Source organism: Bubalus bubalis, chromosome 4 (assembly GCF_019923935.1).
Source record: "Bubalus bubalis isolate 160015118507 breed Murrah chromosome 4, NDDB_SH_1, whole genome shotgun sequence".
Lineage (NCBI taxonomy): Eukaryota > Metazoa > Chordata > Mammalia > Artiodactyla > Bovidae > Bubalus > Bubalus bubalis.
Window position 1 is genome coordinate 64,723,094 of NC_059160.1, and position 15,705 is coordinate 64,738,798.

The following is a 15,705-nucleotide window of genomic DNA, read 5'->3' on the forward strand; positions in this document are numbered from 1 at the left end:
GAATTCGGCTGGGCTGGGCAGGGAGGACCGCAGCGGGGCCGCGCGGGAGGGTGGCTCCGCGCCGCTGGTCTTTAACTGGGCTGGCAAGGCCAGACTCGCACCCAGCCTCTATCGTTAGCCTTCTTCTGTTTGGTCTGGGTTACTATCCCTGTTGCAGGCCCCTGTGCACCCCGCAGGTGAGAGGGGTCCAGGGACCCCGCTTTCCTACGTTGAATTAATCCTCGTTCCTCTCCCCTCCTCTCGGTCCGAACAGTGCACTGGGTCTGACCCCCTGTAGCCCGGTGCAAATCCCGTCGGGTGTGCGCTGGGGACCGGAGCCAGGGAGGTAGCTCCTCATCCCACCTCCAGGAAGTCACTGGAGGAAGAAGGGCAAACTTGAGGAGGCGGGGCTCGGTACCACGGGGCAGCCGTGGGGCTCGCTGTCCCCCAACCCCCACCCCGCTTCAGATCAGGGATCCGAGCGCTGGCTGGCGTCAGGGCACTCTCTCGGCCAGATGGCAGATTCCCGCCCAGATCCTGAGTCAGAGCCCGATTCGGTGTTCCCACGTGAGGTCGGGCTCTTCGCCGACTGCTACTCGGAGAAGAGCAGGTTCTGCTTCTGTGGGCACGTGCTGAATATCACGGAGAACTTCGGGTCCCGCCTCGGGGTGGCAGCGCGCGTGTGGGATGCGGTGAGGAGTGGGCGGCCCTGGGCTAGGGTCCGCGGGGAGGTCAGACCCCGGACTCCCGGTCTCCCATATGGAGCCATCCCCGCTGCAATCTTATATTTTCTGTTTTTTCTCCTATAGGCTCTAAGCCTGTGCAACTATTTCGAGAGTCAAAATATGGATTTCCGAGGCAAGAAAGTGATCGAACTGGGCGCGGGGACTGGTATCGTGGGAATCTTGGCAGCGCTGCAGGGTGCGTGAGCTTTGCGGTGGGAGGGGGTGAGGGGAATGGGGATGTAGAGAACTTGTCACTTCCTGGATTCTTGAGAGAGGGAGGGGAGTGCTTTGGGACCAACACAGTGTTTTCTTTATAACGAACAATTTTTTTTTTTTTTTTTTTTTTTTGCCCCTGCCTGGTCCTGTGTGCCAGACAGTGCTGATTCGCTGTTCTGGCACCCATGGTGATTGACTGGGGGGTGGGGGTGGGCAGGAAATAAAATTTGGGCAGGCCTTAGTAGGAGTTTTTCCTACCTTTTTGCGATTTCCTGGACAATGCTGTCAGAAAAAATCTTTGCTTTGGATATGGTCTTCTGTTAAAATGTCTATATGGAATTACTCTCTAGAGGGAGCAATCTGCAGGTATTAAACCTCATGAGTGCTTTATAACTTCACTGTGAATATATTTTTGATTCTTTAGGTTTTGAATTGCTTGGGAGGAACAAGCTTATGAGTTTTTGAGGGTTAGGCTGTGTTTTGTGGGAAGTGGTGTAGGAATTAGGCACTGCCGACTTGGGAAATAAAAAGGTAAAAATTCTGCTTTATTTTTGTGAAGAATCAAAAACTACAAAGGAAAAAGTTCCTTGGTTTATAATCTGATGGGCAGGCAAAACCTCACACTGAAAACATTCCTTTAAAAACACTTATGATGACATCTCCCTAGGAATGCAAATTAACATGTCCTCGTTCATAGGGACATAACACAAAACACATTCAGGAAAGTCTTCCCAGTAGCAGGCTTTCATTCTTTTATTCTATTCATTCAACCAACATGTATTTGGAGTCCTATATGTGTCAAGAATCATGCTAAGTATTGGGATACAGCAATGATTAAGACAGATTTCCTCTCCCCAAGGAGTTTATGGTCTAGTGTTGAAGATGGGGGAAGATGTTACAGGATGTTATGGAGAGCTATGTGCAGAGCCAGTGGACATGCTCTGGCCATGTCTCCCTTGACTCTCTGGGAATCCAGCAAGAAGATGGTCTATCAGATGAGGAGTATGAACATAGCAGGCTCAGAAAGAACCGAAGGAATGTCACCAGCAGCTTTCCATGAAGGATGAGTGGATAAGTGGGCAGCTATGCTAAAATGGCAGAAAAGATGTATAATATCAAGGGAAACACCTTTCAGTTGCTTCCAGACTGACTTCTTCTTTTGTCTTCTGTTCTGCTGCCGACTCAGAAATCTGGGTGTCATTCTCATCCATTGCCCTCTCCCCTCGCATCCTGGCAGTCAGCAATTCCTGTGAGTCACATGTCCTTAATACGTCCCCAGGTGTCTGTCCTCTTCCCCTCAGCTCTAGTTCAGGCCACTGCCAACTTTCCCGTGGATTTTCACCAGTGTCTTTGAGCTTCCCTAGGGAGAAGTTTGGCATGCCCAAGGTAGATCTTGTGATCTTCTGCCACCAAACCTGTTTCTCCCTCAGGCTTCCCCGTCATAGTGAATCAAACTGCCATCCAACCAGTGGGGAATCTAGACCCACCTCTGACATGTCCCTTTTTCTCATCCCCATCTCCATTATCCAAGTCTTGCTGATTTAACTCCTAAAAATCTCTTGAAGCTCCTGTTTTTCCATCTGCACTGATGGCTCCCCAGTCCTTGGCACCATCGCTCTCTTGGATGGCTACAGTTAATCAAACTGGTCTTCCTGCTTCTACTCCTTGCCCCCACCTAGACCTCTGCTCGCTGCACCCAGCTGGCAGAGTGATCTTCTCAGCACACCTTCCCCATCTTTCAGTGGCTTCTTGCTGCTTTCAGGATGGAACCGGTCCCTTTGTGATGAAACTCAGAAGAGTTAATACTCACTGTCGTTCCTCTCTTCCTATTGTTTCTTCAATTCCGTTCCAGAACACACCCTCACAACCCCCCCAACCCCCAACTTGCCTTCTCCATTCCCGTTGCTCCAATCAAGATTGTGAGCTTCACTTTTGACTGCATGTTGTTAAGTACAGCACTCAGCAGACTTCCCTGATGGTCCAGTGGCTAAGACTCCGAGCTCCCAATACTGGGGGCCTCAGTTCCATCCTTGATCAGGGAACTGGATCCCACATGCCGAAACTAAGAGTTCTCATGTTGCAACTAAAGAACCTGAATGCTGCAACAAAGGTTGAAGATCCTGCAACTAAGGCCTGGTGCAGCCAAATAAATATTAAAGAAAAAAAAAAAAGTACAGCAGTCAGTATGAGCCCAACTTCCTGGACTTGGCAGTTGTCATTCCCTCCTTAAAACACTCCTTTGGATTCCAAGACACCACGCTTCTGGGTTCTACCCACCTTGCTGGCACTTTTTCCATTTTCCTTTGTTGGTTGCTGTTCCTCTTCACAACTGAAAGTCTGAGTGCAACGGGGCTCAGGAGCAGCCCTTTGACCTCTCCCCTATTCTGTCTGTATTCACGGCTCTAAATAACCTTTCCATGCTGATGACTCTGACTCTCTTACTTATATCTCCAGACTTGTTTGTATAACCTACGGCCTACTTGATTCCTTCCTGTGGTTGTCTGATGAACATGTCAAACTTAATGTGTCCAGAAAAGCATTCATGATTTTCCTGTCGAGCCTGCTCCTCCTGCAGCCCTCCTCACCTAAATAAATGACAATTTGATCTTCTGGTTGTCAGGCCAAATATCTTGGAACCAGCCTCTCTCTCTGATAGTGCATATCTAATTTGTCAGAAACCCTGTTATTGACTCTACCTTCAAAATGTATTCAGGATCTGCCAACTGCTGCCCTGGTTCAAGCCATGATCGCTTCTCACCTGGGTAACTGTAGCCGCCTCCTAACTGGTCTGTTCTGACTTTGCCCCTCCGTAGTATTTCCTCATCACAGTAGCCAGAGTGATCTCTTTAGAGCCATTCTTCAATTCTTAAAGCCATAAAGTTTATGACATTCTTCCATTACACATTTTCCAATAGCTTCCCATCTCACTCAGACTAAAAACCAAACTTCTTGGTTGCTTTTCAAGGCGCTATCTAGAATCTGACCCCTACGATGATTTCTCTCACTTATTTTACTCCAGCTACAGGCATTCCTACTGGTCCTCAGACTTGTTAGGTGAACTCTTGCCTCAAGGTCTTATTCTTGGTCCTTACGTTTATGGCTGTTTTTTTTGGGGGGGGGGGGTGGCGGGAGGGGTTTCTAAGCTCTGTCAGTCTTTCCTTCCTAATGTGTTTTACCTTGACCTCTTTTCTTTCTGTTAGTCCGTCATTTGGTACCTTTTAATCTGAGAGACCCGTAGAGTTTGCCCCATCACTTCGTACAGGTCATTGCTCAAACATAATCTGCTCCCTAACTACCAGTTTGAAGCTTTCCCTAACTACCCCGTTTAAAGTGACATTCCCTGCCCTGTCCCTCAAGCAGTTCTTATCCTCCTTCCCTGCTTCAGCGTACCATCTGACTTACAGTGTGTTTTGTTTCATTTTTGTTGTCATTGTCTTTAGCCACTAGACTGTAAATCCTAGGAGTGGAAGGATTCTTGTCTGATTGGTTCACTGCTGTATTCTCAGCACCTGGCATATAGGCACATAATGACTATTAATGGAAGAATGAATTCTGAATATTTCCTGTTTCTGTAATAATCACCATGATTATGACTAAATAGTATTTTGCATTACCTCACTTGTCTCCGCCTCTATAACAAATCTCAAGGAAAAAGCCAAGGTCTTGTCTGGCTCACCCCTGTACCCTCAGAATTTGGTAGATGCTCAATACATGTGCTTACTGCATGAAGGAAGATTTCTGAAGTCCTAATCTAATCATCGTCACCCTCTGCTTCTGCCCTTAAACCTGTTGCCCTCAGGATCAAGCCTGGATCTCCTTAGCAAGTCATAATGATTTTCCTCTGTACTCTCATGTCTTAACATGCTTCCCTTCCACCTTCTTTGAGGTCTAGCCTTCCTTGCATACGCTGTGCTCTCTCATCACCAGGCCTTTGTACTCTCTGTTCTCTGCTTGAGAAGCTTCACCTGACTAACTCCTCCTTGCCCTTTAAGGCTTCTTGCTGAGGTCATGTCTTCTGGGAAGCTTTCCAAATCCATGAAGACTGGTTTGTGTCAGTAGGGGGTGGGTGCATAGCCCACCTCCAGCTTAGTCCTGCCCAGGCTTCTGCTGACATATGATTGTTGTGTGTTGGGCAGAGAGGTTGAAGATTAGCTCAGCGAGAATGTTGATGTTGTAGAATGTAGAGTAATGAGATGGCAGTGGATGCAGCTGAGGTTAGGGCAGCTGAAATCCGAAGTGTGGACTTTGGGCAGTCAAAACATTATCCTCTAGGCCCCGAGGTCTCTGGACCTTCTGGGCAGGAGCTGAAACCCCTTGGTTGGTCCCTCTGACTTGCATTTCTCCTCCTTCCTCTCTCTCAGGGGGGGATGTTACCATCACTGACCTACCCCTGGTCCTAGAACAGATCCAGGGCAACGTCCAGGCCAATGTGCCCCCTGGAGGCCGGGCCCAGGTCCGCGCCTTGTCCTGGGGGATTGACCAGCATGTCTTCCCTGGAGACTATGACCTGGTGCTGGGGGCTGATATCGTGTACCTGGAGCCCACCTTCCCACTGCTGCTGGGGACCCTCCGACATCTGTGCGGGCCCCATGGCACCATCTATCTGGCCTCCAAGATGAGAGAGGAGCACGGGACAGAGAGCTTCTTTCAGCATCTCCTGCCCCAGCATTTCCAACTGGAGCTGGCCCAGCGGGATGAGGATGAAAATGTCAACATCTATAGGGCCAGGCACAGGGGACCAAGACCTGCTTGACGTCACCCTTCTGCTCCTCTGAACCCCTCGTTCTCATGAAGGAACTGCCATATCTCCAGAGCCATAAACATAAGGACCAAAAAAAGATGGATCTCCCTTGCCTGTCTTTCCTCCTTCCCTCATTGTTTCTTGAGAGCCTCCTGGGAAGCTGCAGGGAGGGGCCGCTTGTTAGGGATTCTAGAGCCCTTGCTGTGTGGGCTAGAGTGCAAAGGAAATTCCCAGTTCCTGTTCTCAGCAGAGGAAGATGAGAGGGCAGCCAGGATTTTAGGGGAAGGGGAGGTTAGGTGGGATGTAAACAGTGGCTGAAGAGAGATAGTCGTGATCCTGTCTGTCCAGCCACTGTTTTTTATACAGAATGGATTATTTTTTCCAGATTCTATTGGAAATTTTTTTAAAGGAAAATAAGCATTAAAGATCTCTCCTGCATCCAGAGAACATGGGCTTTTGCTGGGGGGCACTGGGAAGCAAGAAACTTCAGAGAACCCACTTCTTGCTTCTAGAGATAGTCTAGTGGAACAGTGGCTCTAACTGGGTCAAGTCTTCCTAGCCCTGAAGTTGGGGTTAGGTCGCAGAGCTGCCCTTTGGACTGTAGCTCCTTCAGTCTTTTTGGAGTTGGAGTCCTGATCGCTAAGTTCCAGGTTCTCTTTGATTTTTTGGGGGGTACCTTTCCAAGCCCTGTCAGTCCTTCCTTCCTAATGTGCTTTGCCCTCACCTCTTTTCTTCTCCCACTATGGGGCCTCTGATTGGTCCTCTCTTAACTTACTCCTTGGGTCACACATCACCTCCTGTGGCCTCCTAGCCTCCATTCACTCCCATTCAAACTGTTTTGTAAACTCTTGTAATCTTCCACAATCAGATCCGATTAGCTTCTGCTGCTTCCAACAGAAGCAAGAATAAGCTCTTCTGCTTGGTACTCAGTGTATCCCGTGTGATCCCAAATTACCCTTCTATTTCATTTCCTACTGGTTTCCTACATGTGTTCTAACCTCTGGCCAAATTACAAAAGGTCTACTCTTTGTTTCCTAAACCCACACCAAAATTCTCTGACTTCTTCCTTCATTCTGATGATTCCTTTCCTATATTTCTACCTCTGAAAATCTTCATTGCTCTTAGCCTGTCTCCTGAAAAAAGCTTTATCTGAGCCTCCTGTTTGAATATGATTTTTCTCCTTGGAGACCCTTTAACTCTTTGTCTCCTGGGGTTTTATTTACCTTGTCTTGTGTGATCATTTGTCTGCTCCCTATTTTCTCACCATCAGATCACCTTAGAGGGTAGGGCTATATGGTTCCAGGCACACATCAAATATTTCTGCTTGTTCAACAAATAATTTACTTGGTTTGTTGGAAGGACACCCGTCCTCCTCCCTAGGTGACCTTGGTCAAACTTCTGAACCCACTCTCCTACCTCACAAGTTTGTCAGTGAGCCATAAATAGATACAGAAATAAGCATTGGAAATAAACATAAAGTCTTACCACGTGTCTTGTGTTGTTATTTTGTGACAACTCGGTTTCGTGTTTTCCATTATTTTACCTCTGGGGAATAACTCTCTTGTGAAATGTAGTCTCAGGAAACCAAGTAGGGGAGGCGAATGCGCCCCCTAGACAGCAGGTGGCGCTGTCCCCGCTCGGCGCGTTCTGGTGCAGAGTTTTGGCCCCGCTGCCACGCCGTAGGCCCGTGGCCTCATAGGTGCGCCGACCGGCTGCACTGTACGGCCACCGGAAAGATGTCGCTGCTGCGGTCATTGCGTCTCTGCCTGGTCGCGCGGACCGGGAGCTGCCCGCTGAGCGCTCTTGGCCCTGGGCCCTTGCTGCCTTCCTTGCAGGTCTCCCGTGCGCCCGGCACGCTCCCTTCCCCTTCTCTGGCTGCGTTCGGCTCCATCTCACCCTTCTCCCCACCTCGGTGCCTCTTCGTGGTCCAGCGTCCCGGCGCTGCCTTTCCCCCCACCTCCTGGGCCCGTCTCTCCTGAAGTCGTTCCCCGGCCGACGTGCTCCCTCCCCCGGAGCTCCTCGCCGCTTCCTGCTTCTCATCCCTTCTTATTCCCTCCAGGCCGGGCTCCCTCTGCTTCAGTCGCCCCAGCAGTGGCATACTTTTCACTCTGGGTCCTGGCTGTCCTCGGCTTCCAGCAAGGAGCTTCTCATGAAGCTGCGGAGGAAAACGGGCTACTCCTTTGTAAACTGCAAGAAAGCCCTGGAGACTTGTGGCGGGGATCTCAAACAGGTGTGGGGAAGGAAGTGGAGGGGAGCGGGGGTGAGGTACTCGGGCCGGACCCCAGTGCTTTCCAGAGGTCGCGCCGGGGATCGTAGAAATCACACCTGCTGTCCAGTGACCCATACACAGTCCTACACAGGATTCTGACTTTAATGGCAGTCTCACCCTTTGACTCTTACCTGTTTTGAAGCAACTGACTCAGGGTCCCAGGGCTAACACACTGTTCCATGCAAGGCTGTTATAGTAGTCAGACCAACGACCAACGCTCAGATCCTGGTACCCTCCCCGCGACCTTGGATACCTTACTTAATCTTTAAGAGTTCTTTTTTTACATAAAGAAAATACTGCTATCTCCCCCATAGGGTTGTTGTGATGATTAAACTTATCCAAAATACCAGGCATGGGACTTCCCTGGTGGTCCAGTGGCTAGGACTTAAAGCTCTCAGTGCAGGGGACCCTGGTTCGATCCCTGCCGGGGAACTAGGTCCCACATGCTGCAACTAAAGGTTTGCATGCTGCAGCTAAGGATCCTATATGCCATAATGAAGATGAAGATCCTTCATGCTGCATCTAAGATCCACAAGCCAAATAAATACTTTTTAAAAATTTAGTAAACATCAGGCACAATGTCTACTGTTTGGCATTTGGTGGTATGCTGCCAGTAAATGATAGATTAGTTTCTCTTGTAGGTTTGAGGAGAAGGAGAAAGAATTGGGGGACCTGAAGATATTTTAGAGCCCCATTCTTTTCTAAATTCTGTGCTTATGTCATCTGCCCTTTATCTTTTTTATTTATAGGCAGAGAGCTGGCTCCATAAGCAGGCCCAGAAGGAGGGCTGGAGTAAAGCTGCTAGGCTGCATGGGAGGAAGACCAAAGAAGGTCTGATTGGGCTGCTGCAGGAAGGAGACACGACTGTGTTAGTAGAGGTGAGTATCAGAGTTCTAGATATCAGAAGCAACTGTCTCCTAGAGTGTGAGCTTTGTGGTAGATCTTTGCATTCTTAAAGAAGAGGTGTATGAGAATCATAAAAGCTAATTAGAATTAAGCCCGTGAGACCCCAGTTATTAGCTCTGAATTCATTTAAGTATAGACATGCACAGGTTGTTGGTGAGGGAAGGCCTATTAGGATAGCCCAGAGGGTCTCCAGCCTCCATGCTACAGACTGGTACCGGTCCGTGGCCTCTTAGGAACTGGGCCACAGAGCAGGAGGTGAGTGTCAGGTGAGGGAACGAAGCTTCCTCTGTATTTACAGCCTTTCCTGATCGCTTGTATCACCAGCTGAGCTCAGTCTTCTATCAAATCAATGGTGGCATTTGATTCTCATAGGAGCTTGAACCCTGCTCTGAACTGTGCATGTGAGGGGTCAAGGTTGCATGCTCCTTTTGAGAATCACAAAAGTGGCTTGGCATTGGAGGAGCCCAGAGAATGAGAGGATTATGGCTTGCGGGCACAGGCAGGTGTGAACTTGAAGTGAATCCTTTGGGGACATTATGGAACCAGTCTCTGAAGGTGCAGGTCAGTGCTGACTCATTGGCACAGCAGGGATCACTTCATTCAGTTTCTGGTCTCACGCTAGTGGAGCCACTGTAGCTTTAAAATCCCACAGACATTTGTTTCTGTTTTGTTGGGTCTGCTGCCTGTTCTGTCAATACCTTGCTTTAAGACACTTTGGAGACTATTAGTAAACAGCTTATACAACAGTATCAATTTATTCCCATAGGTGAACTGTGAGACAGATTTTGTTTCCAGGAATTTAAAATTTCAACAGTTGGTCCAGCAAGTAGCCCTGGGAACCCTGTTGCATTGTCAGAACTTAAAGGATCAACTCTCCACATACAGTAAAGTGAGTTTTGGGGTTGTCGCCAACATGCTGGGTTTGTTCCTCCCCTCTTAGGGTCTTTGCTGTTCCGTTTTTTCAGATGTTTTCATGTCTCACTTCCTTATTTCATGTTTCTGCTTATCTCTCAGGAGAGGAGTACCTTTCCTCCCATTGCTCTGTCCCCTTATTTTGCTTCATTTAAAATATTTTGTTATGGTGCTTATATATTAAATTTATATTTATTCATTTCTTGTTTGCCTTCCGCAATAGACTGTAAGTTTCAAGAGGCAGGAAATTTGTCTTTTCACTAGTGTGTCTCTGGTGCATGAGGGGTGGGCCCAGCACTTGGCTGGGGCTCATTACATCTCTGTTAATGAATGAATGAATGCCCGTGGGATAAAAATCCATCAAATCAGGTGAAACTTTGTATTTAGGAATCTAGAATGTCCTAAGGAAAGGATTTCTAAATACTGGTCCTAGAGAAAGGCACAATTGAGGAGACTGAACCTTTTCTTTTCTGTAGAAGGATCAAGGAAGAAATTATTGACATATCCGTATGCCTTTGATCCATCCTTATTGTCAAAGCAAAAACAAACCAACTACTCACAACAATTTTTTTGTTTGTACCACCCTTTTCCTTCTATTTATCTTTCTCTTGAGATCTTGTGATAAATGTTAATTACTCCTGGTATTGTGCTGTTTAGTCGCTAAATCGTGTCCAACTCCTTGTGACCCCATGGACTGTAGCCTGCCAGGTTCCTCTGTCCATGGGATTTCCCAGGCTAAAATAGTGGAGTGGGTTGCCATTTCCTTCTCCATTGTAGATTCTTCTTGTGTATTGAATGTGATAGGCTACAATTCATCATATAATCCATTAGTCGTTTTAATGCTCAAATTATCCCTGGATTTGGCCAGTATAACCTAAGCCTGTGCAAGCTGTCTCCATTGTCTCTTTGGTATAGCTTATTATTTTCCAAATATTTCCTTACTTTTTGGCATAACAAAATATTCTGGGCTTATGTCATACTTTCCTTGCCCCCATCCATGGAATTGGCCACTTCTACAAGGGGTCTTGATCCTTTTTGGTGGGGGAATGGTTTTTAGAAACAAAGATCTGGGCATTGTGTGCGTGTGTACATGCTAACTCTCTTCAGTCGTGTCCGACCCTTTGCGACCCTATGGACCATAACCCACCAGGCTCCTCTGTCCATGGTATTCTCCAGGCAAGAATACTGGAGTATGGAGAAAGTAACATGAAAACTTACATTACCATATGTAAAATAGATAGCCAGCAGGAATTTGCTGTGTGGCTCAGGAAACTCAAACAGGGGCTCTGTATCAACCTAGAGGGGTGGGATGGGGAGGGAGATAGGAGGGAGGTTCAAAAGGGAGGGGACATATGTATACCTATGGCTGATTCATGGTGAGGTTTGACAGAAAACAACAAAATTCTGTAAAGTAATTATCCTTCAATTAAAAAATAAATAAATTATAAAAAAGAATACTGGAGCAGGTTGCCATACTTCCTCTGGGGAAGATCTGGGCATTGGGTATGCTTAATTCTACTGAGATGTCATTGCTGCTCTGCTCTTTCAGCAGAGCTGGAAGTGTGTGTGTGTGTGTGTGTGTTTCAGTTCTAATCCTGCACCACAGGCTCCTTCCTTTTCTTCTCCCATTCTGTAATTTATCCCTTTCTTCTCTCATAGTGAATGCACTGGCTCCCAGCAACTTCAGTATGTTTGCTTATTTACTTGCTGTACAATGCATACTCACTTTGTTTCAGAGTTACTATCCCTGATCACTGCAAGTAATAAACCTACTAAGTAGTTGAAGATTTCTTTGAGGTTCTTTTTGTCCTTAGTTGAAGCTATGTGGTCAAAGGACTGTATCAAAAATAACTTGGATTAGTTGTATTCCCCCTTTTGAAGTTATGTTATTCCTTTGAATCTTTGTTTCTGTTTGGTCAGTGTTAGAATCTTTGTTAGAATCTTTGTTTCTGTTTGGTCTGTTTGTTTCTGTTTGGTTTCTCTTTGGTCAGTGTTCATTTTCACTCCAAGTCCTCCTTAATTTTATCTTTGAATATGTAAAACTAATGAAGTTCTGAAAGTTAAAACTGTAATACCTCCCCCCAACACACACAAGTGTTACTCCCTCCTTTCCCTTCTACCCCATTCCTCTCCACTCTTGTAGATAACCAACTTCATTGGTTCCTGGTTATCCTTTTTGCAAAAATAAGCATATTCATCCTGGTGGCTCGGATGGTAAAGAATTTGCCTACAATGCAGGAGACCCAGGTTGGATCCCTATGTTGGAAAGATCTCCTGGAGAAGGGAATGGCTATCCACTCTAGTATTCTTGCTTGAAGAATCCCATGGACAGGGGAGCCTGGCAGGCTGCAGTCCATGGAGTCACAGAGTTGGACATGACTGAGAGGCTAACACTTTCATACAAATATTTATTACACAAATGGTGATATAATATGTATATATTCTTTTAGTTTGCTTTTTTCACTTCATATACCCTGGAAATACTCCTTAGCAGCTCATGGAGGCAGCTTTTCTTTTTTTTCAGCTACATAGTATTCTACCTGTGACTGTACTGTGGTTTATTCAGCCAGTCTCCACCTATGTTTGGACTTTTAAACTTTACAGTATTTTACAATTAGAAATATTTGCTCAATGAATAAGTGTGCGTATGTACTTTTGTATCATTGGAAGAGTATTAGAGTAAATTTCTAGAAATAGGATTGTCAGATCAAAGGATAGAAGTATATGTAATAGTTTTGTTAGCTATTATCCAATTCCCTACCATTGGATTTGCACCATTTTTCCTCCCTACCAACAATCTACTAACCTTTTAGCTTTAGTATTTTATGATTGTATGAAAATATTATTCCTGATTTCTAGGAAGCTACATTCTAAGAAGTTAGGCCAGAGATTGGGATGGATTTGGGGGTGGAGTGTTGATAGAATAAAATATTTATAAAAGTGGAGCTGTTATCAATTGTTAATGTCCTTGGCTTAATGAAGACATTCTTTGTACTTAACTGTCTTAAATAACTTTGTGAGGAATAACCTATAACCTATATTTTTGCTTAGTCTCTTGGTAATTTGAACTGTACAGACTGACTCATGTTCATTTGTACTGAAGATGACTCTTGTTCATTTTCTTTGCACACTTAGGGCTTCTTGAATTCCTCTGAGCTCTCTGAACTTCCAGCAGGACCTGAGAGAGAGGGTTCTCTCAAGGATCAGCTGGCTTTAGCAATTGGTGAGTATTTGTAAGGATATGGAAACTGGAAATTAAGAACTGAATCTCCTGGTATCTTTGATATTCCTCCAAATCTAGATCAGAAATTACAAGGTCAAGTTCCTGCAAAGGTCAGACAATATGAATGCGAGAGGTGGGTTGCGTGTTAGAGATTGGTGAGCAGTGGACACCCTGAAAAGCTCACATTCCACTGAAGGAAACCATTACCAAGCCACCTGATAACTTTGAGGGAAATAGGATTCCATTGTCATCAGAATTTTTTAATTCCTTTAAACAGATTTAAATTTGTATGAAAAAAAAAAATGTTAGTTTTTAGCTGTTTGCAACTAATTAAAATTAGCAGGTATCACTACTGACCAAACAAGGCATGTCTTTAGACAGAGATGGCCTTTTGACTTCTGGTTGACTGCCTCTCTATCCACTGTGAAGGAAATAGTCCATCAGAGGTGGTTTCACCTTTACGAAGGGATCCAGGAATATTTCAGGGCATGGTGTTTAGGAAATTGTCCTCTCTTAAAAAAAAAAAATCTGATCCTGAGTTTGTGAAGGTACGTTTTTTCAGAATCACTGGCTGCAGGAACCGCATCTGGATCATTGTGGTGGGAGCAGCAGGGGTTTTGCCTTCCTCCTGTACGACTTTGATGGGAGGAGGGAAGCAGGGCTGGGGTGGAGCTTGCGGGAAGTCACTGCTCATCTGATGTTTCCAGTCAAGGCATCAGTTCTGTTTTTATCATGTCGTCTTGAGGTATGTATGATGTTTCAGTGAGTCATGGTTGAGAAACCAGCCAGCCAGCCAGCTGTGTATGAAACTTCTTAAGAAATTCTGGAAGAATTGGGTGTTTCAGCCTTGTCAATTTCTCGGAATTGACTGTTGGGTAGGTGCTTAGAGCTGTTTAAGATACCTTTTGGTTTATGACTTATATGACTTTTAGATGTAACAGTGGCTAATTCGGGGGTATTTACCTAGACCCCGTTATTTTCCTACCCCTTCCTACCCTTTGACGTATTTGGGCTTCCGATAGGAGGGGATAGCATCCTGAGAACAGTGTTGGGGGAGGGGTGGGACTAGAATCTGATTTTGGTCCTTACAAGTAACTCCAAAGATGTTATCTTTTTATTTTTGATGAAGGGAAGTTGAAACCACCAGATGACATGGGGTTTCAGATTTTCCAGGGCTTTTAGTTTGGGATTTTCCCCCCCAATATAATGGATGATCAGGAGTCTGTGTCAGTTACAGTGGTTTGGGGGAGGGGTGGTGATTTGGTGGGGAAAAACCCTGAATTGAGTCAGATCTGAGTTTGAATTCCAGCTGTGCCATACATTAGCTCTGTAGCTTTGGAGAGGTTCCTTAAGCTCTCTAAGCCTAAGTTTAATGTAGTGATGTTAGCCAGATGGGAGTACTCATGTTAGAGGGCCAGATACAGTAATAAGTTCTTTTACACCTCTTATTTATTTCTCCCAGTAACCCTGCCTTCAGGTTAAGTGACATGATCTCCATTTTGCAGATGAGAACACAAAAGACTTGATGAATTAGTAAATGGGGTTATATCATTAAGTTACTTGCCTAAGGTCGTGTGGCCAAGGTCTGTGTGACACCAGAGTCTGTGTTTCTAAATACCAGCATGGCACCTGATTGTTGCTCCATAAAGTAAGCTCCATTTCTCCCACCTTCTCCCCCAAACCCCTCTTCCTTTGTCCTGAAAATGGTATCTTTCCATCTTACGGCACATCCACAGTATAAATGCAGACGACTGTCTCCCAGGTTTGGCCACTGCTGTGCATATTTTGGTACTACCATAAGCATTGTATTCTGGAAGCATGTTTTTTTTTGTTTGTTTTTGCTCTGTCACAGGGAAACTGGGAGAAAACATGATTCTGAAACGGGCTGCATGGGTGAAGGTGCCAGCTGGTTTCTATGTTGGCTCTTATGTCCATGGGGCAATGCACAGCCCCTCACTCCACAACCTGGTGCTGGGGAAGTATGGGGCTCTGGTCATCTGCGAGACGTCAGAGCTGAAGGCAAACCTCGAAGACCTTGGCCGCCGCCTTGGGCAGCACGTGGTGGGCATGGCTCCCCTCTCTGTTGGCTCCCTGGACGACGAGCCCGGGGGAGAGGCGGAAACCAAGATGCTGTCCCAGCCATACTTGCTGGACCCTTCCATCACACTGGGACAGTACGTGCAGCCGCATGGGGTGTCCATCGTAGACTTTGTGCGGTTTGAGTGTGGAGAAGGTGAAGACGCAGCAGATGCCGAATAGATCCCAGAGATTTTGGGCCCAGGAGGACATATTTATTCTTAACCCTGGACATTTACAAAAAAAAAGTTTACTTCCTAAGTCTCTTCAAACCCAGAATTTGTTTTTCATTTGAGTTTATAATGAAATTATATACTTTGTGGGTAAAGCTATTAATAAAATTGTTAGGTAATAAAGAAAGTAGAATCTTTTCCTTGTTTGCGTCATGCTGGGTCTAGCTTTTTTGTGCCTGACTTGTAACACGTTTTAGAAAACAACAGGCGAGCCTCATGGAAGTGGCTGACAGTGTCTGGGAGAACTGTGCTGCTTCTCCCTTCTGCACATTTATTGTGGCGTCCCCAAGATGTCTGAGTCTTCCCCTCCTCCTCCTGTGACATAGGCCTCTCGTTCAGTTTTACTTTGTGATGTTTTGGACTACGCTTGTATCCTGGAACTTCCCCAGTTACATTACTTTTGCCACATGGAATCTTCTGCAGTT

At 46.0% G+C, this 15,705-nt stretch overlaps 2 protein-coding genes across 2 annotated transcripts; both read left to right on the forward strand.

The window, feature by feature from the left end:
* Window positions 1-4: 4 nt before the first annotated feature.
* On the forward strand, window positions 5-7,150 carry EEF1AKMT3 (EEF1A lysine methyltransferase 3). The gene is made up of 3 exons (XM_006077924.4): window positions 5-671; window positions 789-900; window positions 5,282-7,150. Exons 1-3 carry the CDS (start codon window positions 495-497, stop codon window positions 5,671-5,673), a joined length of 681 nt encoding a protein of 226 aa, XP_006077986.1. The 5' UTR covers window positions 5-494; the 3' UTR covers window positions 5,674-7,150.
* A 184-nt stretch (window positions 7,151-7,334) lies between these two features.
* On the forward strand, window positions 7,335-15,418 carry TSFM (Ts translation elongation factor, mitochondrial). The gene is made up of 6 exons (XM_006077929.4): window positions 7,335-7,496; window positions 7,721-7,891; window positions 8,680-8,808; window positions 9,603-9,725; window positions 12,884-12,971; window positions 14,824-15,418. The coding sequence occupies exons 1-6, from the start codon at window positions 7,398-7,400 to the stop codon at window positions 15,228-15,230; spliced, it is 1,017 nt and encodes a 338-aa protein (XP_006077991.3). The 5' UTR covers window positions 7,335-7,397; the 3' UTR covers window positions 15,231-15,418.
* The last annotated feature ends 287 nt before the right edge of the window (window positions 15,419-15,705 follow it).